The 27400-nt window shown below is 33.0% G+C and overlaps 1 protein-coding gene across 1 annotated transcript; it reads left to right on the top strand.

The window, feature by feature from the left end:
* The first annotated feature begins 865 nt into the window (after positions 1-865).
* On the top strand, positions 866-20094 carry LOC148284228 (uncharacterized). The gene is made up of 4 exons (XM_088242474.1): positions 866-990; positions 10023-10388; positions 14213-14455; positions 18068-20094. Exons 2-4 carry the CDS (start codon positions 10034-10036, stop codon positions 18334-18336), a joined length of 867 nt encoding a protein of 288 aa, XP_088098600.1. The 5' UTR covers positions 866-990; positions 10023-10033; the 3' UTR covers positions 18337-20094.
* The last annotated feature ends 7306 nt before the right edge of the window (positions 20095-27400 follow it).

Below are 27400 nucleotides of genomic sequence, written 5' to 3'. Positions count from 1 at the left end.
CCTATTTTACACAGTTAAATCAGTTTACCCACTATAATAATGACTTTGCTGTAAATTTTTATTTGATATTAAGCCCAACTGTCGAAATGCGATCCCTCGGGCGAATGTGTGGTAAAACGATTTATGATAGGTGCACAAATGTCGAGATCCGTGAAGTGTGTAAGGCTGAGACATGCATTATTGACAGAATCAAGAAAGGGGTGCTGCGTTGGTTTGGACATGTAGACGGAATGGACAGCGAAAGAACGGCCAAAAGGATCTACGATGCGAATGTTGATGGATGCAGAAAACGAGGAAGACCGAGAAAGACATGGCACGATCAAGTCCATCAAATACTTGAAGATGGACATGTCAAAAGTGGGAATAATCGGCGTGCGTGCATGAGAAGATGTATGAATGTAGAGGAAGCGAGGTCTGTATACCAAGCTCAATTTATGGTTATTAGAAAAAAGTTTTTTGTATTAGTGATAGTTTTTAATTTTTCAAAATGTAATCTGTAATTGTTTTTCAAGTAAAATTATTGTTAATGTAGGCTAAGTGTAAATAATTAATGTAATTTATAAGAACCTGCTGACGAGTTGTATGTATGCAACTCAGCAGGACTTTAATTTAAGAATATTTTGTAAATATTTTTGAAAAATAAATAAAAATAAAATAAGATAGAGTGTTATGGCGTTTTATCCTCTTTGCCTACGCCTACGGGGAAACGGCGTGATGGTTTGTTTGTTGTTGTTTGTTTGTTAAATCTACAAAAGGTGTCGATTCACAGCATTATCTTTAATCCGTGTAATACTGGTTCGCGCTTACTAAGTCCATAAATATAGCGATAAACCTCAATAACACGCACTGCTTTTAAATAATTCAACGAAAAAGGTCGCTTGTTTTATATAACACAAATTTTAATAATACTGTTATTTTTTTTTTCAATATTTGATCAACTTTATCAGCAAAAAAAAAATAATCACACTTTTTAGTTCGCGTTTAAAAAGGGTAAGTGTTTTTTTTACTAGAAATACGAACAATAATTTTTTTTATTTAAATTTTATTGATAAACCCTTACGGGTTACATACATTTAACAAAATGTTTTCACTTTTAAAATTCACATTCTACTGTTAATAATAATATTTTTAACATCTTTTGTAAAGGTTGCCTGAGTCTTTTGTTTAGTTTTGTCTGGTAGTTTATTGTATAATTTCAGTCCATGGTTTATAAGTCTCGATTGTCCTTTTCTCGTTTTAAAAGATTGTCTATGATATTTTTCTGATATTCTAGTATTGTGTTCATGTTTACTACAATTTTTTTCAAGTTTTAATTATTGGAGTTTGTTCAATTTTTTGTGGACAAGAACTGGATTAAACACCCTAGGAAGCTGTTCATGTTAACATGTTTACTTTATTTATTAATTTTTTACCAATATAAACAATGATGAATAATAAAATAATGTGACCTCACTGGGGTTACCCGTCCCGAGGACACTTAACAATATACCTTTTTAAAACATTTTTACATGTGAGAATAAACAAAGAAAACTTAATATACAGAGATAATAAACAAAATGTTCAGAAAGTTTTCATTACTACGTATTTAAATTCATATTTAATTTGTGTAAACATATATTATTTAAATTTATTTCAACAGAGGGAAAAATTTTTGAGAAGGGAATATGGAAGTCTAGGCATTTACAGGGCTTATGACCTGTCATTGGATAAAGGTTTCAGCTCTTTTACTTCACAAAAGTCAACAGATGGAAGAGTTGAGGAAATGTGGATGTTCAAACATGGGCAGAATGGTGAATGTTACACAGTGTGTAAAGTGGCCACTTAAACCAGCCAATGACAGGTCATAAGCCCTGTAAATGCCTAGACTTCCATATTCCCTTCTCAAAAATTAAATATGAACAACTCCCTAGGGAGGAAATCCAGCCAGTCTGCAAGCATTTGGACATAATCAAACATATATTATTTATATTATAAAACGTACAGTAAAATTTTTAAAAACCTAACATAAACTATACATTTGTGGAGCAGTTGATTCAATATTGGTTTGGGCGAATGAGACAATCCATTTTACTTCTACCTAGCTCCACTATCCATTTTTTATAGCCTTTTTGAACATATTCTCGTTACTAATTGTTTTAATAAACAGTGGGAGTAGGTTGTAGATTTTAATTGCGTAATACTCAAAATCCCTTTGTCCGAAAGTGGTTTTAGTTTGTATTTGTTTAAGTTGTCTTTGTGTTAAGATCTAGTTATTGTATTATTTGTATGTGATGTATTGTTGGGGTTATGTCTTTCATTTGAGTAAGAATAGTTTTTTCAGTAGTATAATAATAATACTACTTATATTTATTTATTTATTTTTACATAAACGACATAAATTGCCTTCCTGATACTGATTTTCATATCTATGGAGCTTAGGGATAGGCGAGTGCATGTGATAGTTGGTCCTAGAACTTGCAGAACAAAAAAGAGATCTGTGGCGATCTAGATTCTTACAACAACAGAGAATAAGTACATTTAAGAGGGAATATCGAAGTCTAGGCATCTACAGGGCTAATGAACTGTCGTTGGTTGGTTTGTGGCTACTTTACACACTGCGTAACATTCGCCATTCTATCTATATTTGAACATCTTTATTCAGTTTGAATCCAGCTCTTTTTGCAAAAATTTGGACGAAATCAAAATAATGTCAAGAATTGAAGAAATATGGATGTTTAAACATAGACAAAATGCTGAATGTTACACAGTGCGTAAAGTGGCCACTTAAACCAGCCAATGACAGGTCATAAGCCCTGTAAATGCCTTGACTTCCATATTCCCTTATTTAACGTATTCTCCATCCCTGTTGTAATTTGTTAATCTTAATGACTCGCGAGGGGGTGAAATCCAGTCTTTTGTCTACGAACATTTAGACAAACTCAAATATTGTAATGAAACCAACTGGTCCAAGAAGAAGTTTAAAAATTAAAAAAGTATTTTCAGGCGTTGCCTAGTATGGGAATAATTCAGTCAGATGAATCTCTTCGCAACAATAAAGGTTTCAGCTCTTTAACTTCACTAAAATCAACAAATGGAAGAATTGAAGAAATATGGATGTTCAAACATAGGCAAAATGGTGAATGTTACACAGTGTGTAAAGTGGCCACTTAAACCAGACAATGATATGTCATAAGCCCTGTAAATGCCTAGACTTCCATATTCCCCTATTTAAGGTGTCCATTCCTGTTGTAATTTGTTAATTAGTCATTAAATTTTTTTATAGTCTGTTTTACTATTTTCCGGAGTGAACGTATCGAGACGTTAAAGGAGCCGGCTTTGTAGTCGATCGGTCGATAAATACAGACGATATAAAGCATATCGTCTTGGCAAGTGTCAAAAGCCTTTTAAAAATCATGTTCAAGCGCGTATTTTTTAATGGAATTGGGATTTATTGGAGTTTTTAATCGCTTTAAAGTGGGCACTTTCTATCACAAAAGCCTATTTAAAATATAAATGAGAACTATTTTTAATGTTAATGAAGTAAGGAACGCGGACTAATTTGTGCGGTCATTCATTGGTTTGTTTTGATCATATGATGTCGATATGGCAAGTAGGTAGAACATACCGAGGTAAGATACAGATAGCACAGAAGTTAACGTACATATGACGATAGCGTTCATAAGGTCCTGATGTTGTTGGACTAGAGAGAAAATGACGGTACCCACAGTAGAATAATTGGAACATTATCACCAGGGCCCGGTAGGTAGTAAATAAATTTAACTGGCAACAAGACAGACATAACAAGAATACAAAGACAACAAAATAAAATTCTTAAACTAACATACAACCTCCCTACCTGACCTCTACGACTGAACTGTACAAAAAAAACACACCAGTTTGACATAAACTACTTGACTAAAATTGAGACCTTAAAAATTGTGCACAAAATAAAACTGGGAAACTTACAAGACGACGACATAATATTAGTCAAAAATGCTGACATACACAAATATAACACCAGACAACAACAACACTATCATATTGAAAAAGCAAAGACAAACACAGGACAGTCAAAAATACTACATAATGGACTTAAACACTACACCGACCTACCTTACTACTTGAAAATTTTTAATGGAGACAAATTTAAAATCAATCTGAAAAAGCACATGATGACTGAACTAACTAGACTAGACGAGACATAAAATGACTAGACAATATTAAATTTCTAATGTAACCCTAACGGGTTTTTTAAAATTGTAAATAAATAAAATTAAAAAAAAACGCAGAAACCAAGTAAATGTGCTAAACACAATAAACATAGTAAATATGGCGCAACCTAGATACTTTTTTCGCCCAAACGTTTATTGAAACAATTTTCCTCCGCTTAAGCTCGCGGTACCCTCTTATCATAAATCATCCCCAGCCGGAGTGTGGGGTGCAGAAGTGACTTCAAAACGTCTGCCCGTGACAGCCCCGAGCACCATATTGTCATTTGTCTTCCGGAAAGAGGGAGGGAATGATATACATATTTTTTAACCATTCGTCCGATCTGGCTTGCAACACGCTTTATGACAAATCCTTTTTGGACGTAGGCGTTGCATGTAGTGATTTTATTTGCGTTAATCAAACAAACGTGATTATAATAAAGAAAAGTGTCGATTAGATATTTAAATAAAACAATGTCAACCAATATCTCAACAAAGGTGAATGAATTTTCTAACAATTTTTTATTTTATTCAGATTTAAAAAAAAATAAGAACTAAATACATATTATTATTTATATCACTACAGAGATGGGTAGAATTTTTGTTTCAAGATTATGGATATTCGAGCGTTTACAGGGCTTATGACCTGTCATAAGTTGGGTTCAAGTGGCCACTTTTATGTAGAATTCTACAACATTCCCCATTCCGCTTATTAGCGAATATCCATATCGGTGACATTTTTGGTTTTTGTATATATGTCATGAAACAAGGAAAGCTTTCGCTAGCGCGTTTGGAGCGCCATCTATGTATTTGATTTTGAGATTAAGTAGTGATATAAATAAAAATATACCTACTCCCCCTTGGGATAAAACCCAGAATTGTGTGTGTATAAATATGTAAATATATATACACATACCAAAAATAATATTGTGAAAATACATATTTTTAAATATAAATTTAATACATATATCAACAATATTTTGAGTTTGTCCAAATTTTCACCATTCTGCCCATATTTGAACATCTATATTCCTTCAATTCTTTCATCTGTTGATGTTTGTGAAGTTAAAGAGCTGAAACCTTTATTTATGCGGGTGAGATTCATCTAATTGAATTATTTCACCTACATACTAGGCAACGCCTGAAAATGTTGTTTTTTTTAATTTCTATACTTTCTCATAGACAAGGTGGATTTATCAACAATATTTTGAATTTGTCCAAGTTTTTGTAGACAAGGACTGGATTCAACTCCCTAGGAACTGTTTATATTAACATATTACAACAGAGATGAAGAATATTTAAGAGAAGGTAATATGGAAGTCTAGGCATCTGCAGGGCTTATGACCTGTCAATTGCTGGTTTAAGTGGCCACTTTACACACTGCGTAGCATTCACAATTCTGACCATATTTTAACATCTATATTCCTTCAATTCTTTCATCTGTTGATGTTTGTGAAGTTAAAGAGCTGAAACCTTTATTTATGTATGTAGGTGAAGTAATTCAATTAGATGAATCTCACCCACATAAATATAGGTTTCAGATCTTTAACTTCACAAACATCAACAGATGAAAGAATTGAAGGAATATAGAAGTTCAAATATTGGCAGAATGGTGAATGTTACACAGTGTGTAAAGTGGCCACTTAAACCAGCCATTGACAGGTAGATGCCCTGTAGATGCCTAGATTTCTATATAACTTTCTCTTAAATGTTCTTCATCTCTGTTGTAATATGTCAATTCATACAAATATTGACATTAACGCTTCGCATTACGTAAAAGAAAAAACAATTATTGTGTACATAATGGGGAGTGACGTCTTACAGAAATTTATTTATTTTACTTATTATAAATTAATAATATTTTTAGTATATCGGCCTCGTGGTGTAATGGTCAGCGCGTTTGCCTACCAGGCAAGAGGGGTCGTTTTCGATTCCCAACATGGTTTATATGAAATATTTATTTAAAAAGGTGTTTCGACACTAGAATATTTAATTGTTCCTGTACTGATACCTGAAGTGTAAGACTGATCATCTTATCTTCATGTAACGAAAAAATGATCAAAGTGCGCTGCGATTAGTGTACCAATGCAGTACCCTATGGAATTCCAATAACATATTTTTTTTTTAAAAAAAACGGTGCTTTCAATCAGTACTTTACAAAAAAGATTAATAAATATAACTTTTTATTTATTTCTTAAATATGTTGTATTCCTGACTGACCTTTTTTTCGTTTGTTCATTTCATTAAGGAAAAATATTCCTCTATTTTTATTTTTATTCAAATACAGATGTTTTTGGTAATCTGATGTTTTTAGAACGAGGTCTTCAATTGCGTCATACTGCGCTAATTTTATTTTTCCTTCAGGCGTTATTAACCAATACATAAGACTATTCAACAAAAAAAAAATGATTTAAAATATTAATATAAATAAATTACAGCTCTTCATCTCTGTTGTAAAATATTAATATTAATAACTCCTTGGGGGGCTGAATCCAATCCTTGTCTACAATAATTTAGACAAATCAAAAACGTTTTTTATGAATTAATATAGTTACATAAATGATACATGTTTATTTTTCTATAACAATCTACATACTTTTATAACTTTTTTGTTTATTTTTTATTTTTTAAGGAAAAACAACAGTTGTTAAATAAGAATACAAAATATTAAAAATAGTACATACATCCAGTTAAAGTTTTTCACAAATATAATGAGAGAACATGTTACACAGTAAAGAGAAAAATAATATATTATATAAGATATGAGAAAATAAAAAGAGCTCGTAAGAAGGTTAAGGGATGAGGAAATAGAGTGGAGGAGTGGAGGAGAGGGATTTTCATAATATAGTTGACCAATTCAACATTTTGATATTATAATAAAATAACCATAATTAAAGGAACATGAGCTTATTACACACTGATAAATGTTTCATGTTATAACTGTAACATTTCAAAAAGAGACTAGCTTTTGCGCTTGGAGAGTGACTTACACTGTTTTATTTATGTATTAATTTAAAGTTACATAATTTAGAATATACTTGGAAAAAATATATACGAAATAAAAAGAACAAAATAAAAAAATAATACTAAACAAAATAGAATACTGTTATTACTAGAGTTAAAAAACATTCTTTAAATTTACTTTGAATTTATTTTCTGATATATTAGTTTTAATATATTTTAGTTAACTAACAAGTAGAAGAATTTATGTATCTAGAAAGCATGTTTTCAAGATTTGGAAGAGTAGAAAAAGATGTTGAAAGGAAAGTGACTGCGGGCAACAAAATTAACGGGGCACTAAGCGCAGTAATTGCTAATAAAAATATGTCAATTAAAGCTAAACTGGCAGAGGAAAGAGGAAAACCGAGTGAACGCGGTTAAAGTACGACCTCTTAGACGAATGTGTAGTAAATCAATGTATGACAGGGTTGCGAATGATGAAATCAGGCGAGAGTGTAAATCTGAGTCAACAATAATTGATTAGATTAAGAAAGGGTCTCTGAGATGGTTTGGTCAGGTAGAACGAATGGACGATGAAAGAACGGCAAAACAAGTATATGTGGCGAACGGTACATGGAACTGGCAGAGAAAGGATGAAAGTCGAGTGAACGCGGTTGAAATGCAATCTCTTCGATAAATGTGTAGGAAGTCAATGTGCGACAGGGTTACAAATGATGAAATCAGGCGAGAGTGTAAATCTGAGTCAAGTATAACTAATTAAATTAAGAAAGGGTCTCTGAGATGGTTTGATCACGTAGAACGAATGGCCGACGAACGAACGGTAAAACAAGTATATGTGGGGAAAATGAACGCTAACGTGAGACGAGGACGACCGAGGAAGACGTGGCATGATCAGATAAACCAAAATCTTAAGTCCGGTCATGTCAAAAGCAGACAGAACCGAAGGGCATGTATGATAAGATGTATGAATGTGGTAGAAGATGGTTTTGAAATGTATGCCAGGATAGACGTGTGTGACGATCCATTCTCTATGCCTACCTCTACGGGGAAATGGCGTAAAGGTAGTAGTAGTAGTATGCACATATTTCCAATATATGTTCAGCTGATTGCATAACGCAAGGCGTACCATAATATAAAGTCGATATTTCGACACCCCCACTCCGCTTCCGGGTCCGGCGGCCATTTTGATTTCCGAAGGCTTTTTGGGTCACGTTGGGAAAGGGAAATGGAGGCAGAGGCTCTAAAAGCGATTTCCCGGAAAAACACGAAAAATCGTTAATGAATTACCGGAAGCCATTATCATAATGGAGGGAACCAAGCGAATAAACGCAATTGGAATGAGGTTCAGTCGTTTAAAAAAATATATATTTGTGAATAAACTATTAAGCTAAGCCAATTTTTTATATATCACTAGCCGACCCGACAGACGTTGTCCTGCCCGAACGTTGGCTCGCCTGCTATTAGCTTGGAAAAAGACTTTTCATTGATAAGTAGGTACCTAGATACTTGTTTATGATTAAGTTTCAAAACTAAAAATTATTAATATTCAAATATTGAATTTAAGAAGGTACCTAGGTACGTGTTTATGGTTGAATTCCAAAACATAAAATTATTTATTTTCAAATTTAGAATTCTTTTTGCAAATGTCAAACTCGGCTCTTCTCACCAACAGGGTGCACACAAAGGCATGGCCTGTTTGTGGGTATACAAGAAATGTTTATGAATTTTTGCTCCTATAATAAATAGGCAGGTATAATAGTTTTTTATAATATAAGAAAGAGATAAGAAAATTTTCTGTAAAAGATTCAGAAGTACTTTATTATTTTATAGTGATTAAAAAAGGAAAAAATATATTCAAAAAATACAAAAGTATTCCTTATTATTAAAGGGCAAAAAAATATATCATAGAAAAAAAGAGGTAATCATTTTACTTTGAATCTAGGATCGTGCGAGTTTTTTAAAAGAAGGAAAATTGATAAGAATTTTTTTTTTAATAATGTGTTTTCACGCTTGAATGTTTCATAATCCCTGGACTGGCTCCTGAAGCGTAAAACTAATCATCTTACCTTCATGTAATAAAAATGATCCAGATACGCTGCGATTGGTGTACCAATGAAGTGCCCTATGCACCAGTAGGTGGGGAAGGGAATGAAAATAAAGAAAACATGCTCAAATATAAGCAGAATGGTGAATATTACACAGTGTGTAAAGTGGCCACTAACTTAATCTACCATATGCCCTTCATTTTTACCCCTTTCTCTAGAATGTTCTTCATTTATGTTGTAATATGTTAACAACAACAAAATCAAACAACAAACCGTCACGCCGTTTCCCCGTAAGGGTAGGCAGAGAGGATAGAACGGCACGTCACTCTATATTTGCATAAACTTCTCACATCCTCTACATTCATACATCTTCTCATGCACGCGCGCCGATCATTCCGACTTTTGACATGTCCGTCTTCAAGTATTTGGTCATGACATTTTTTTCTCGGTCTTCCTCTATTTCTGCATCCATGAACATTCGCATTGTAAATATTCTTAGCCGTTCTTTCGCTGTCCATTCGCTCTACATGTCCAAACCAGCGCAGAGCTTCTTTCTTGATTTTGTCGATAATGCCTACCTCAGCCTTACATAATGTACGGATCTCGACATTTGTGCATCTATCGTACATAGTTTTACCACACATTGGCCAGAGAGATCGCATTTCGACAGCATTAAAGCCTACTTTCATCCCCGTTTTTCCAAGTCCATACATTTACAATACTATTTATTGTTTTATTTACATTTTGTTCGCGACAGCGTAACAATTTCAAAATGAAATATGTAATTTAGTAATTTAATGGGGTAAAAATAACAAAAACATTTTTCCAGATAAACTCATTATGACTGGAAAACTCGGTATTTTGCTGTCAATAATATGCGCGTGCGCAGTCGTCTGCGCAGACCACGCCCCGCACCCCAAACCCCAACCAATCAACAACCAGCCACCCCGTCCGTGGTCCCGCCCCCAGGGCGAGACGGAGCCAGCGATAGAGGACGCGGGCGGCCGGGTCGATGAGGCAGAAAAGGACGACGACAGCTTCGAAGCGCCCGAAACCGTTCTTTCAGTACAGTACGACAAAGGGTTGGTTCAAAAATTGTATTTGACTCAAACCAGGGAGAGGTTAACAGAAAAATTTAGTTGGAAACCTACCGTCAGTGAGAGGAAGCGTATTTGCGAGGAGCTCTGTGAATCCGGTGAGTACTCTTTTGTTTTTATTTTTTTATTATTATTAATTATAGGAAGGAGCCTTTGCTATAATTATACAGCGCCTTTTTTATAAAAATCACCTCAAGGGCACTGTACAATGAATAAATATCCCAGCACGTCTTGCAGCTACGGAGCGCATAGACGACTGAGATTCTTGTTCCTCGTTTTCAATTACGATATATTTCAACAATGTTTTGAGTATGTCCAAATATTTGCAGACCGGCTGGAATTCCTCCCTCGGGAGTTATTCAGGCATAAATTTGTTGCATCAGAGAGGGAAAACATTTTTGAGGTAATAATATTAATTTCTTTATATATACGCCCAATAGACATTTTTAAGGACATATGTATTCACAGAAATTCATTATAAAAGAAAGTAGAAAGACACAATGGTATATAGTAGACTCGGCGGGAGTGGAAGCGGGAGAGAGGTGTTTATAATTGAATTTGATTCAGTGATCGTTTGAAAGAACACAACTTGTTATCAAAGAAATCAAGACTGGTATGTTTGTTGGCAGACCTGAGAATTCTGGGCATAGGAGAATAAAAATCATAGTTAGTTCTATGGTTATCGGTATGAAAGGGTAAGTTTTGTCCGACGATTTTAATTTCATCGGGCTCAGTAGTTCAGGCGCATCAAAGAGTGAGTTGAGAATTTTAAATAGGACTAGAAGGTCGGGTTTATTTCGACGGTCTTGAAGAGAAGATATATTTAAGGTAGTTTCCAACTCATTATACGTATATTGGTCTCTGGATAAGCCCAACCTCCAGCCTATCTTTCTTAAAAATCGATGTTGAACTGATTCAATATTTTTGATATGAACATCATAATATGGAGACCAGATAACAGAGGAATACTCGTATTTTTAGCCATCGAGTCGAAAACACTTGTGGAGGATTTGAGTTATATTTCACACGCAGAACTGTATTTTGACACTACTTGGACACAGACAAAATATGTAAACATATTAGAACAGAGACGGAGAACATTTAAGAAAAGAAAATATAGAAGTCTAGGTATTTACAGGGTTTATGAACTGTCCAAATGCTGATAGACAAATACTAAAAAAACTTCCCAAAAATTAACAGATTAAGTAAAAGGCAGTATGGTTGCAGTGTGAAGTGGCCATTTAAACAAGCCAATGACATCTTAATTTGTTACGACATAATTATCATTCCCTTACCGCACCTAATGGTGTATAGGGCACTGCACAAGTACACCAATTGTAGCGTATTTTTTTAACATGATCAGTCTTCTATTTATATTATTATTTTAAAAAAATATTTGCATTCTTATGACTAACCAAAATATTTCATTTTGGGGGCCATTTTCAACGAGCTGCAACTAACTCAATATTAGAAAACGAGAATCAAGTTGAAGTAAAGTGGGGTTCGAACCACGGACCTTTGACCCGTGGTCTTACCACGATGCAGACAAAAAAATGCTGTAATAGAGAGGGAAAACATTTTTGACAAAGGAATATGGGTTACTTGGCATTTACAGGGCTATGACCTGTCATTGGCTGGTTTAAGTGGCCACTATATGAACTACGTAACACTTAGTAGGTGTATATTATTATACTCTACTAGATAGTAGCTATTTATTAGTTCATGTAAAAACATATGATTAAATGAATTGAATGGATCTAACCTCAAGGAATAAATAAATAAAATAATTTAAGTTGATCATAATCATTCGCTTTCCGCATCTAATGGTGCAAAGGGAAATGCATTGGTACACCAATCGCAGCGTATCTTGATCTTTTTTTTTGCTGCACGAAGATAGGATGGTCAGTCTTTCGCTTCAGGTACCAGTCCAGGGACTACGAAATATTCTGGTGTTAAAACACCCTTTTAAATAAATATTTCAAATCAACCACATTAGTTCAAATATTTGACCACAAAGTTAATGCTTTGAAAATGAATAATATACCTCTCCTTCTTAGACAAATAATCTTTGTTTGATAAATATTAATTTTAAATGTAATAAATATGTAGGTTAAATAAACATTTATCTAATAGTAGGATCTTTTAACAAGTCGGGAATAACGTTCAAAATAGAATATATATTTAGAGCGGATTTGTACGATTCTTATGATATAACTATCAAAGTATTCAAAGCAAGTTTTCATTTATAATTTTCTGGTTTAAAAATGAACACATGGAAAATGGCTTTCAGTTGGCATCGCGTCATTTTGACGTCACGCGTTCCGAGCGCCGACTGGGCTTCTAATAAACATTACTTACAAGTTTGGCGTCAAAACGTCATAGGTGCCGTTTGTCCCACAGGGCGCATAACGTCTATTTTTCGGCTAATTGAAAATATGCATGATAAACTTTTGTAGAAAACCTATTCGACGTCTCACGAAAAAATTGTAATACTGTTACTCTCCCTAGAAGGGTGAACCTTAAGACTGGATTCAACCCCCTAGGAAGCTATTAATGCCAACATATTACAACAGAGATGAAGAACATTTTAGGGGTTGAATACAGTCACAAAAATTTGGACAAACTCAAAATATTGTTGATATCTAGAGTGGGTAAAAAATCATCGCTCCAGTGCCATAATCCAGAGAGAAAATACAGGAATTCGTTTTTATAGGGAAAAGTCAGAGCGAATTTCCTCTCAAACCTTCATTTTGCAACTTTTTAATCACAAAATTTAAGATGTTGCAACAGAGATGAAGAAATTTTTTGCGAAAGTATTATAGAAGTCTTGGCATCTACAGGGCTTATGACCTGTCATTGGCTGGTTTAAGTGGCCACTTTACACACTGTGTAACATTCACAATTCTGCCCATATTTGAACATCTACATTCCTGCAATTCTTTCATCTGTTGATGTTTGTGAAGTTAAAGAGCTAAACCTTTATTTATGCGGGTGAGATTAATCTAATTTAATTATTTCACCTACATACCAGGCAACGCCTGAAAATCTTATTTTCTATACTTCTTCATGGACCAGGTGGATTTATCAAGAATATTTTGAGTTTGTCGTTTTTTAAAATGTTCTTCATCTCTGTTGCAATATGTAAATTTTAACAGCTCTCCAGGGAGTTGAATCCAGTCATTGATTGCAAAAATTTGGACAGACTCAAAACATTGTTGATATATATAGAGTGTGTAAAAAAAATCATTGCAATAGTGCCATAATCGAGGAAAAAAATACAGGAATTATTTTTTTTAAGGAAACGTCAAAGCAAGTTTCTTTTCCTCTCCTTCTCTTTCCTCTCCCTCATTCATTCACGCATACACACATTCACATACACATGAATACAAACGTCACACAAATACAATTACTAAACTTCTTTTCTTATATATTATGTGTCATTATATTAACAGTGGATTTTTTAAATTGGCTTTAGTAATGTTAAGATTTTTCTACTTATTTTGTTCATGTAATAGCTGCAAAAATCCCAAATAAAATAAAATAAATAAATTATTTTATCATTTTTTTATCATTTTATCATTTATCATTTATTTATTCATATATATGTACATTACAAAATAAAATATCTTAATTCATACATATAGAAATAATTAGGTAAAATTAGGTATATATAAAAAAACACATTAGTATACATAATATCCAAAGAATAATATGTTAAAAAAGTAAGAGAATCTTGTAACGAAAAACTCCCTCAGAGACGTAAAAAATGTAAATGTCCAAAGTGATATTGTTCAACATAGAGATAGCCCTTCCAACAGGCATAATCATTGGCAGGTTGGTCCTGTATATTGGAATGTGAAACATTCTATGCCACTTTTTAATCACAAATTATGTATTTGATTTCAATGTATATTTTTTACAGGTTTGGGTGGAGACCCCTGCGGGTACTCCTGCCTGATCACCACTCCAGAGTTCCTCAAAGATCATACTAAGGCAAATAACCTGGTTCTCCATGCTTCCAACTCTGGTCCGCAGATTATCAGCATTAAACCGACCAAGGACTCTTCGGAGAAGGAAGATGGGGTCCGGCCGACGACCCCAGTTCCGGGTGCCCTCGGAGTGCCAAGAAACGAAGTTTGCCCAACGCTGTGTAACCAGGGATTAGGTAGGAAAGAAATATTAATTTGAAATTAACCGTAAAAAATATAAAGATATACTACCGACCCCCACCTTCAAGTTTTGGGTAGGTACATCGATATGAAACAACGGGAAGCGTACGTCGTGGTACACATATCTACGCAATAAAATAACATAGCTTCAGTTCGACGTCATAGCTAAAGATAAAAGTCTCCCGACCGACTATAAAGGTACACTACCGATACCCCCACCATCAAGTTTTCATGTAAGTACATCGGTTTATACCGACGGGTCTAGAACCTCTCGATATGTTGTTCTACGCATTAAAAGTGTCAAAATTTTTGTTCCACCGAGCAATTTTTCCTTTTATTATGATGTATTTGAAATTTTAATCGTTTTGGGGTTGACAATTTTTTTCTTAAAAGCCTATTAAAAATATCAGGGAGAAATAAGTAAATTTTGAAGTCAAATTAAATTCCGACATAACTGTTACTTTCATAAAACGAACGCCTAGATGTGAAAATAATGTCGCTAGATTATGTCATATTAACAAATAAGAGTATCTAGGCGTTGTGGCCACTGGCATTAACATCAGTGCCATAGCAGATAGGGAGAGGATGAATGGCGAGTGTTCGGTGCCATAAAACGGGACCCCTCCAGCTAAGGGTAGGTAGCCCCGACAGAAAATTCCACCGAAGAAGGCAACGGGAAACCACTTCGGTCAATAATTCCCAGGATATCACTATGAAGAGAAACCAAACAATGGCCCCGAGTCCCGGGCGGTCTTTAAATGGACCAGGAGTGCGAAGAATCTCCCGGCTTGACATAGAACTGTGGAGGAGCTGTTTCGCACTGTTCAGGATAGGGAAGCTTTCTCCCAAGTGATCGTCAACGTCGGGGAGACCCGAAATGACACATGAAGAAGAAGAAGGCGTTAGAAAGTGTCCACTCTAAAAAATAATGTTATTATATTTTTTCCATCTGTTTTACTATCTTTCGGAGTGTATGTATCGAAACGTTATAGGAGCTGGCTTTGTTGTCGATCGGTAGATACAAACAGACGATCATTAAGCGTACCGTCTAGGTGATTTCCAAAAGTCATACAAAATTCATGTTCAAGGGAGCATTTTTTGCTTGAATTGGGATTTATTGGAAATTACAATCGCTTTGAAGTGAGCAGAAGATATTTTTATTACAGAAGATTTTAAATATAAATGAGAACTATTTTAAATGTTAATGACGCGGAGGAACGCGGAGTAATTATTTGCGGTCATTCCATTGGCTTGTTTCGATCATATGATGTCGATATGACAAGTAGGTAGAACATACTGAGGTAAGATACAGATAGTACAGAAGTTAAGTATACCGTCTCGATACAGATAAATATAGCGTTCATAATCGAGGCACGGGAAACAAGATCGTGTGATTGTGCGATTTCCAAAACATCGTAACTTTAAAACTAAATAAAATAATTTCAACAATGATTTTAGTATGTCCAAATACTTGCAGACTGGCTGGATTTCCTCCCAAGGGAGTTATTTACATTTAAATTTGTTGCAACAGAGAGGAAAAACATTTACGAAAAGGTAATATGGAAGTCTAGGCATTTACAGGGCTTATGACCTGTAATAGCCACTTTACACAGCGTGTGACATTCACCATTCTGCCTTTGTTTGAACATCCACATTTTCACAACTCTTCCTTCTTTGACTTGTGTGAAGTTTCGAAAAGTTTTCATCAGAAATACCTTTAAAAAATATTATTCCAATGAAATGTCAGTAGGGTCGCAATGAGCCACATCTTGCTGGAGGGTGTGATTCTATAAAATGCGAATGCCCAGTTGCATTCCACCGGCAACACCACTGACTAGTCCAACTCGTTAGCGTCCACGTCGCGAACCCTGGGCAATGGGATCACACTCATAGCGGTGTGATCACAGCGAGAGGATGAAAAGCGAGTTTCTGGCGCCGCAAAACCAAAACCAACCAGCTAAAGGAAGGCAACCCGACAGGAAAATCTACCACAGACAGAAGACAACGGGAAACCACTCTGGTCATCTTTTCCCAGGAATCACTATGGCGAGTGCATCCAATAAGCAGTTGTCCTGGCTGCGGAGTAGCGCAGGACTGAGTTGTTGTAGTGATCGTCAACGTCGGAGGGACCTGAAAAGGCACCACACGAAGAAGAATCTAATGTTAATTTAATAAAAAAAATTAATGGTGCGATTTTCAAAGATCCGCGTTTTTGAAGATTTTAAAAAATGGCAAAACTTTTTTCTTTAACATATTACAAGAGAAATGAAGAACATTTAAGAGAAGGTTATATAAAAGTCTAGGCATCTACAGGGCTTATGATCACTTAAACTTATGAAAGTGGCCACTTAAACCAGTCATAAGCCCTGTTTTTTTTTATTTTTTTTTCAAAAATATTTACAAAATAGTCCTAAATTAAAGTCCTGCTGAGTTGCATACATACAACTCGTCCGCAGGTTCTTATAAATTACGTCGATTATTTACACTTAACCTACATCAACAATAATTTTACTTTAAAAACATTACATATTATATTACGAAAAATTAAAAACTATCACTAATACAAAAAAAAAAATTTCTAATAACCATAATTTGAGCAATCGTCTCACTCCTGTATTTAACTCAGCATTTTTAATATTGTTTGGTAACATGTTAAATATTTTACGTATACTGTATTGCAGTGTTCTTTTGTCATATTTATTGCAATATCAAGGAACAGCAAGCCCTTCCATACTAGTAAACCTGGTGTTGTAATCATGTACCGACTTGAGTTTATACTCGGAGTGCGACGCATGCTGACAAATTAATTTGTACCAAAGTAGAGCCCTAACAGATAATTTATTTACAGATTTATACATCAATGATATTGAAATATTGTGTCTCTGGAGGTATACATCTTTATGTAGTAGCAATTTGATCATAGAATTTTGTAAAATTTAAATAAAATTAATATTAGTTTCACTTGATAACCCCAGGAAGTTATGGCGTATCGTATAATTGATTCAGAGAGAGATAAATAAATAATTCGTAAATTATTAACAGGGACATGATATTTTAATATGTACATTCTATTACTTATTCCTCTTAACAGCTTACACAATTTTATAATATGTACATCCCATTTAAAATTACAATCTATAGTTAAACCTAAATAAACATACTGCTCAATATTTTCAATATTCTCACACATGCACGGTTGCATAATATCACTATGGATACACGTATAGTTATGTGATAAAATTGACAGTGTTGTGTGAGTTTTATAGTTCGTTGATCTTATGTGCATAAGTTTGGTTTTCTTTGCGTTAATTATTAAACCTGCATCATGGGACCATTTTTGCAGGTATAAAAAGTCTTCTTGCAATAATTTCTCTGCAGTTTTGAGATCCTTGTGAGACACAACTAAATGTTGATGCCTAGACTTCAATATTAAATTCTCTTAAATGCTCTTCGTCTCTGCTGTAATATGTCAATATAAACAGCTCCCCGAGGAATTGAATCCAGTCCTTGTCTTCAAAAATTTGGACAAACTCAAAATATTGTTGACTTTTTTCTTTACTTTTTATCAGCGAGAGATAACAATTTACTTACTAAACCCTTTCCCCCAGGTTTTCCTCTATGTTCCTGTGGCTCCACCATCAAGAAACACGTGTCCTGGTCTTCTGTCTGCGAGGTCTTCTGCAACGCCGTGTCCAGCTTCCAGCTGGGGGGATGTCCCCCTTGCTCGGGGCCAGCGCCCTTGGCCTCCCATTCTCAGGCAATGTCCAACCCCTCGGACTTCTGGCTGAACTGGTGCAAGGTACAGTGCCAAATTGGCCAAGGTGGAGCGGCATGCAACTGTGACTTACCCCCCATGGAAATGAAAATCGCCGCTTAAAGCATAAAAAAATTGCAACAGTCCCGTACATTTGCATCAACTTAGCCACAGATAAAGTTTAAATGTAATAAAAATGTATGCACGTAATCCAAAACAGTACCAATGGCGATTGCAGCTTAAAATATTACGAAGCCAACTCCATCTTTATACGTATAATTCCTCTGTACGCTGATGTCACCAAACTCCTCCTAAACGGCTTAACCGATTTACGTGCGGTTTTCAGAGAAATATAGAACTTTGCGCTGTGCGTGTTCGTAGATATTAAAATCTTCAATATAATGTTTAAAAAAGAAGTAAACAGCATAAATGTTTTATTCATCAATCTACCAGGGTTGCATTTGAGGAGAATGCATTTGCAAAAAAATGGAAAGACGTTGTTTTTTTGTGGATAAAAAAAGTTTGTTTTTGAATTTTTACAAACAGCATTTGTTTTTGTGGATCTCAATAAGGCTCTTTCCTTAAATTTTTTATAATTTCTACCCATTTATTTCTTTCTATTAGATTTTTGCAAATCGTATTCCTACATAAGCACACCCCTTTGTTGGTGGGACGACCGGAGTTTGACGTTTGCAAAAAGAATGCCGTATTTGAAGAAATATTTATTTAATGTTTTGAAATCCAACCATAAAAAAGTACCTACTTAAATTCAATACTTTTTGAGTATTTGCAATTTTTAATTTTGGAATTTAATCACAAACAAGTACCTAGGTACCTACTATCAATGAAAAGTATTTTTCTAAGCTAATAGCAGGCAAGCCAACGTTTGGGCCGGACAACGTTTGTCGGGTACGCTAGTTATGTAATAAAATATCAATTATATATTTCTTATGAAATGTTGACAATACCGAGACTTTAAGAAATGGTTGATTGCCCTTTACAACGTTGCGTTGTGAAACACGCTAGCTACGAGCGATGATCGGGAAAGGTCAGTGGTCGCCGGCTTCCGTTTGGCAGCGGCTGGGCGCGTGTTGAGTTTGTTAGCGTGGACAGTCAGTCGTTGATAAACTTCGCTCGGTGTTGCCAGGTTGTCCATAATATCGAAAATCCGCGTATACAGAGTTTGATAAAAAAATACGCAGAATTTGTGCAATTATATTTAATTGTTCCTCAATATTAATATCTACGTTTATTGCCATTTTAACTGGTGCACACGATCTTAAGTAAAGTATTATTTTTTTTTTCAGAAAAATCTCTTCATTCAAATATACACGAATTAAAAAATCTTTTTACTCTCGTACCTACCGAAATTCAAAAGCGGTTCAAAAGTTTATTTTTTAATTCCAGGAGCCCCTAAATATGTTCTTTTGTATACGTTGGTAATCCGCATTACGCAGAAAAGTTCGTTTTTATCTTTGATAGCTGATTTATTTGTTTTGGAGCGAATTTCTGTCGCCCTTGTAATTGATATGTAAGGAAAGTTTTAAACATATTTTAATTACATCAATTTAATTTAATAAACACATATTGTAGTATAATCACACATTTTAAGCCATTTTTTCGGTTGATTATTAGTTTGAAACCCATTTTTTAAAAAAAAATCAACGTCACATAATTTCTAAAGTATAAAAGATTAAAAACCATGAAAAATACATTTTTTTCAAATAATTCCTTAAGTACACACAGAATAAAAGTATTTTTTTTATCTACAGAAATTAATTCAGGTCTGAAAGGGTTGAGAAGCTTATTCAATTTGAACTTTTTTATCAACTTTTAAAAATCAATTTTCATAAAATATTACATCACGGCAAAAAATAAAAATATGATTGAAATCTTATACTGAAATTGGTTCATATAACATATTTCACCCGTTTATTGATCAAACATCGGGGTATTATAATGTCTATGGTGTTCACGCGCACTATAAACGAAAAAATATTTTTTTAGAAATGCATATATCGCTGGAAATTAAGATCTCAAAAAATTTACGATTATAACATAAGTATATATATATTTATTCTTATAAAATACGTTTGTTAACAATAATTTGTTTTAAAAAAGAGTTTTTTCTATGCAAGTTAATCGTTAATCATATTTTTTTAAATATCGTATTTTTTATAGGCGAAAATTATGTTTGATAGGATATATAGTTTACAAATATGATTTTACTGTTTTATTTTTTGTTAAATTAAACACTATTTTAATATGGTTTTATTGTTTTATTTTTTCCTTTGATATTTTTTGTTAATTATAATTTTTAGGTTAGGTATAGCAACCAAGAATATTCGACGAAACACAATATCACGAAGGGCTTCCAAATGAGTAGATAAAAGTATTAATTAAGAATTATTCTTAGAATTAATTAAGTTATTATAAAGTAAAAATGTATTAAGAAAGTGACTTTGACAAGATTTTGCATGGTCTGTTAGTTTTATCTATCATAAAGCGAACTAATTATTTTATTTATTTATGTATTGTATACATGTACAATTTATATACATACAAGGGCGGGTATATTTCTTCCTACCTACCCAAACCGTTCAGTTTGAGAAAATTACAAGTACATGGACATATTGAATCTTACAATTTAATACAAAATTAAAAACAAAGATTGACAATAAAAATATATTAAAAAATAACACTTTACAATGATTTTTTTAAAAATTAACACTTTGCTATGAAGAAAGGAGAGGGGATGGAAAGGAAAGAAGAAGGATCAATGAATAATTTTAATATTTAGATAGCGACATTTCAATCTTGACTTAAATGTAAATAAAGACGCGGCGTCACTAATATTAGTGGGTTGATTATTCCACAATTAAGCAGCTACTACTGTGAAAGAAGAAGCAAGAAAATTAGAGCGGTGAAAGGGTATTCAAAGGATTCTCTTGTTACGAGAACGAAGGGATAGTCCGTGTCGTGATAGAGGTTGGAAGAGCTCTCTCAGATAAACAGGCGAGGTGGGATTATTTAAAATATTGTGAAGAAGTGATAGAATAAAAGATGATAAAAAAAGATAGAAAAGTGACTTTTATTAGTACATTTTCGCTGCTGGTAAACCACGTGAAAACACGGGACCGGGACACAACGCATGGTTATTATAATCACGTGTTTACACGGCTCCGGGATACAAAGCACAAAAAAAGGAGCGAGGCCTTGTATATGGGCAATCATTGCAATGCGCAATGAGACTCTGCATGAAGGTCAATGTTGGCAACACTTTCATACAAAAATGACTTATTTATAGGTTTAAATTAATATGAGAAGTTTGAATTGATTTAACCCAGTATTTTCATAATTATGACACTTTTAAGAAACTTATCACAAAGCATGAAATTTTACAAAAATTGGCCGGGCACAGGGTAAATTCTATGTGCATTCGGCCGGTACTCAAAGTGTTATTTATTTATTTATTTATTAACGGACATTGTCCATGTATACAATTTATAAGGTTTAAATATTACAATAAAAGAATAGTTTAAAACATTCAAAAAAAAAAGAAAGAAGCATTGACAAACATAAGGGACATCGAGACAAGATCTGGACTATTTATTTAGTGCTCGTTTAAATCGTTGTAAACTTAAACCAAAAAAGTCCAGATCCTGTCTTGAGTTAACAATACGACAAAGGCGGGTCATTGGAGAATTTAGGTCATAGTTTGTTCCATGCTGATCGATGAACAGTACTTCATTGTTTCTCAATCTACGGGTCGGAATATTGAATTTTACTTGTCCCAGTAATGATGGAACATCGATTATACCATTTAGTATGCCGAACATATATATGGAGTCAATATTAGTTCTACGTTTTTGTAGACTAGAAATATTTAACATTGACTCTATTTCAGCGTAAGAATAATTATCTCTCTCTAGTCCGAGCATCCACGCTATTTTTCGAAGCGAGCGATGTTGGACTGATTCAATGTGATTTATGCGATTGACATAGAATGGAGACCAGATAAAAAAAGGTTGTTAAAATAAGTGTAAAATAAAATACACATTGAAATAAAGGGCAAAAATTTAACACTTTGAGCACCGGCCGAATGCACATAGAATTTACCCTGTGCCCGGCACATTTTTGTGAAATTTCATGCTTTGTGAAGGGTTTCTTAAAAGTGTCATAATTATGAAACAACCAGGTAAAATCAATTGAAATTTCTCACAGTTATTTGAAACAATTTGATAAGTCATTTTTGTATTATAGTTTAGCAAAATTGGCCTTTATGGAGAGCCACGTTGCAATGTTTGCACATATACAGGGTCTCACTCCTTTTTTGTGCGTTGTATCACGGAGCCGCGTAAACACGTGATTTCAATAACCACGCGTTGTGTCCCGGTCCCGTGTTTTCACGTAGTTTACCAGCAGCGAAAAAGTACTAATAAAAGTCACTATAGTCCTTCAAATTTAGCTTGATCAAAATGACAGCTGTCAAACTCATGTCTAGTGATGGGAAATTACTGATCACTGATCATGTACCGATAAAATCAATTTGATCAGTTTTTTCATGCAAACATGAAACTCTGTTTCCGAAAATTTATATAAAAACGCAAAAAAGCCTATTATAGTGTGTTTAACACAATTATTCACCAAAAAATAAGACATTCATACTTTTTTTTATGAACAACGTCAAATTAATTATTTTTTTATTCGATCAATTTGTCCCATATCTAACGTTTTTGCAAAATGATGTAACCTTGTAAGAACGTCGTTAATAATTAGGTTTATTTTAGGTTTTTTTACATTTTAAAGCTGATTTTATATATTTATGTTGATTTATATGTCAAGAATTGTATTAAATAAAATAAATTAACATACCAAATACGAATGATTTTTCGTGTGTCAATATAAATCACTCCTTAGACGTTACTACAAAGTTATGTTGTCAGGTTTTCTGACAGCTGTCATTCGAATTATGCTATACTTTAAGGACTATGGATGTAAAAAGAATGCACTTTTTTAGACAGCTGGTAAACCACGTGAAAACACGGGACCGGGACACAACGCGTGGTTATATAATCACGTGTTTACACCGCTCCGGGATACAAAGTGTCATCAAGTAAATTGGTTTATTTTTAGAGTTTTTTGGGTCGTTTTTTTACATATAACTTATACGTGACAGTTCTTAATGCATGCTTAAGGAGCTTGAACTTATAAACTAATAAAATTAAAACAATAAAAATGTGAAAGATCTTCTAGAGGGACAATCCATAAGATGTACCCGAGTACAGCCGCACGTAATCCGACACATCCCTACGTCAGCCCCTATAGTCAGCGGTACTGACTATTGATTTCTCAAAATACAAGAAAAAATATAATGTCATTGCATATTTTTAAAAAGTAAATCTAAAAAAGTAATTTGAAATAAATAATTATTCATATCTAAACATCACTTAAACTTGTAAAGTTATAGACATAAATTAATCATAATAGGATTTATAAGATAAATATTGTATCACATATTTTACATATCGAGACATATTGTTATCATAATAATGTTTAATTGTGAATTTATTGGAATAAATATAATATTCTGCATAATTAATTTAGGGAGGACAATAATGATTGGTTAAAATTGCGAGAAAGAATGGAGTATTTTCGCAGATCGGGAATAACGTTAAAAATAAATGTTAAATTTCTTCATCATGATCATTCTCTTTTCTGCACCCAGTGGTCCACAGGGCACTGCATCTGTAAACTTAATGCAAAGTATTTCGATCATATCTTACATTATTTGTTTTATTTGGAACAATGGATTATTGCATTTTAAACAACCTTTGAAATCAATATTTCACGTCCACGCTGCAGGAATCGAACTCAGGACCTCGTGAATGGTAGGCGAACGTGCCAACCACTTTACAACTAGGCGGACTTATCAACACTTGATTTTGTTATTCAGAATATTTACTAGAAAATTGCAATCAGGTCGAAAGTACTCGTCCAGGATTCTGTTTTTTTTCGCATACAGAACTGTATTCCTAATCCTCCTGGACACAGATAATGTTTTTATGTCTGTATGAAACCAGCGCACTAAATTCAGTGAACGTTTGCAGTTCGGGATCGCAGGCCCTGTGGCATGAAATGAAATAAGTTTTTCGTATATATTTTTTTTAATTTGTAATTATTATACAATAACGGAAATATGTAAAATTCGTGTAAAATATTTAAAAGATTAATTTTAGAAAATTTGAGTATAAATTCTAATAAAAAATTTAAAGGGGAGAAAAGTAACAAAAACAGAATGAAAGACAACATGAAAAAAAATACTTAAAAGATAAGATACCCCGATTGAAAGCTAATAAGATTAGTATTAAAACTTATAAATAAAATCGTAAATGTTAGAAAGAACGTAAGATACTGAGAATGAAAGACACTGATAATACAAGATATTTAGAATGAATGTCACCTAGAACCAAAGATACTGAGAATGAAAGACACTGATAATACAAGATATTTAGAATGAATGTCACCTAGAACCAAAGATACTGAGAATGAAAGACACTGATAATACAAGATATGTAGAATGAATGTCACCTAGAACGTAAGATACTGAGAATGAAAGACATTTATAATACAAGATATGTAGAATGAATGTCACCTAGAACGTAAGATACTGATAATGAAAGACGCTGATAATACAAGATATTTAGAATGAATGTCACCTAGAACCAAATATACTGAGAATGAAAGACATTTATAATACAAGATATGTAGAATGAATGTCACCTAGAACGTAAAATACTGATAATGAAAGACACTGATAATACAAGATATTTAGAATGAATGTCACCTAGAACCAAATATACTGAGAATGAAAGACATTTATAATACAAGATATGTAGAATGAATGTCACCTAGAACGTAAAATACTGATAATGAAAGACACTGATAATACAAGATATTTAGAATGAATGTCACCTAGAACCAAATATACTGAGAATGAAAGACATTTATAATACAAGATATGTAGAATGAATGTCACCAGAACCAAAGAGAATGAAAAACAATGAAAATACAGATTATTTCAAATGAACGTCACTTCAAACGATAAATATAAATTAAATAAATAAATTTAAAATACTTAGAGTGAAAGAAACTGATAATGAAAGACACTAAGAACAAAATATTCGACAATATAGTTAAATAGGGAATCATATTTGTAATATACTCGTAAATTAAATATATTTTAACTAATATTAACGGTAAATAATATAACTTATAATTTGATAATTGAAAATATGATTTCAAAGTTTTTATCTAGGTGCATAACCTTACTGCAGTGGACGAGACAATAAAATTGTATATAAAATAATTAAGAATTAGAATTAGTTATATTAATTAAGTGTCTAATGTTTTTACCAGCGTTTTTGAAACGCAACAGGTCTAATGAATACTAGTATTTACGGATACATTAAGACCATTTAACAATGGTAAATACATTTATTTGTTTGTAATATGTACAGGTACAGTTGAAATAAAATACAATAGAAGAAAATTAAAGCTAGGAAAAAAATCAAATAATTATTACTACCTAAGAAAAGATCTGATCTATCTTAGTGAGTGTATAAAAATATAGAAATAATTGCACCAAAAAGTCAAGATCTTGTTTCGAGTTAACAATGCGAATCAATCGGGACATTGGTGCATGCAAGCCATAGTTTGTGCTGTACTGATCAGCATGTGATAAAAGCAGTTTTGTAAATTAATCGAATCTACACAACAGTTAAAATGTTTTTTTTATTTTGATAAGTAATGCACACATTCATTTTTTTACAATACAAAAATTAATTTAATTATGTTTTCAAACAGTTTTAATGATTTTTAAAGTCTGGCTGACTACACAATCTAATGTGTGCGTTGTGCAGAAAACAGCCAGCCCTAGTAAAACTCTGAGGTATATTGTGTCATTATATATTGATCATATTATTTCATGTTTTTTTTACGATACATGTAACTTTTTATATTTTTTTTATTATTACATATTGTACTTTGTTTTTTCTTTTTACTTTGTATCTTACAATGATTTTATAAAATACGTTTTTTGCTATGCACGTATATTTTCTTTACTATGTCTTTAACTATGTATTTTGTTTTTACTGCGAATTTTATTGGGGTTTAAATATGTTTTTACTACGCCATTTAGTATGTAGTTTATTTTTACTATGTATTTTAATGATTTAAAAAAAAAGTTTTTTACCATGTTTTTGCTACATTTTTTACAATGTTTTTTGCATTGTATTTTACTATGTTTTTCACTACATTTTACCTTTATTTGTTGTTTTTGTGTATTAATTACTATATTTTGTGATTTTTTTACTAGCTTAGAACGGTATAAATAACCATAGTTAAATGGTCAAAGAAACTCTGTATTCATGTATAATTTAATGTAAGGAATATGATAATAAATAAAATTTAAATAATGTACTAATTGTACAGAATTATAAGTTATTGACTTGGTGTCTATTTTGTGAAAATAATCTAATTATGTTTTGAAGGAATTGTGGTGATTCTTTAAATCTGATTGACCACACAACCTGTAATATGTTTGCAGAAACCAGTCAGGTCTAATATCTCATGCAACCTCTAAATGTATGAGGTGATAAAATCTGATTTGGTGTATAAAATAAAAATGTTAATAAACAAGATTATTATTACTATGATACTTGGCGGTATTTAATATTAGTAGCTAGTTTAAACCGACTCCTAAAAACATGATTCTTAAAAATATTTGTCTGCCAAAGGGAATCTGAATTGTTAGAACGCCGATGTTTGTCTCTTTTGACTAATGAGTTTGCCGACCTGGCGTCATCGTCTTAAGAAAATCTGCATTTTTTTGTGAACAAAAAGTGTCGAAAACTCGCGAAGTACTGCCGGCAGGACGACTCTCATTCAGACATACAGATTGTACCATAAAATGTGTCCTGTTAGCAGGACCCATTTTATATATATATATATAAAAGAACACAACCTTAACAATAAACCAAATAACCTTTTGCTATGTCACTACCGAGTTATTGGAAACTGATTTTGTTTTTATGTACTGTGTTATTAATATTACATTAAAATATTTGTTATCTCCTGAAATAAATAATTATTTTTAAATGAGTAATTTAAAAATAATATGTATAAA

The sequence above is a fragment of the Micrasema longulum genome, unplaced genomic scaffold, assembly GCF_059751315.1.
Source record: "Micrasema longulum isolate JH-2025_06_02 unplaced genomic scaffold, ASM5975131v1 h1tg000140l, whole genome shotgun sequence".
NCBI lineage: Eukaryota > Metazoa > Arthropoda > Insecta > Trichoptera > Brachycentridae > Micrasema > Micrasema longulum.
Note: the sequence above shows the minus strand (reverse complement) of the source record. Positions and strands in the feature narration are given on the sequence as shown.

Coding starts and splice junctions, on each gene's coding strand:
- LOC148284228 (XM_088242474.1), top strand. CDS start 10,034: ATGACTGGAAAACTCGGTATTTTGCTGTCAATAATATGCGCGTGCGCA. Junction 10,389..14,212: donor CGAGGAGCTCTGTGAATCCG/GTGAGTACTCTT, acceptor TATTTTTTACAG/GTTTGGGTGGAGACCCCTGC. Junction 14,456..18,067: donor GCTGTGTAACCAGGGATTAG/GTAGGAAAGAAA, acceptor CCTTTCCCCCAG/GTTTTCCTCTATGTTCCTGT.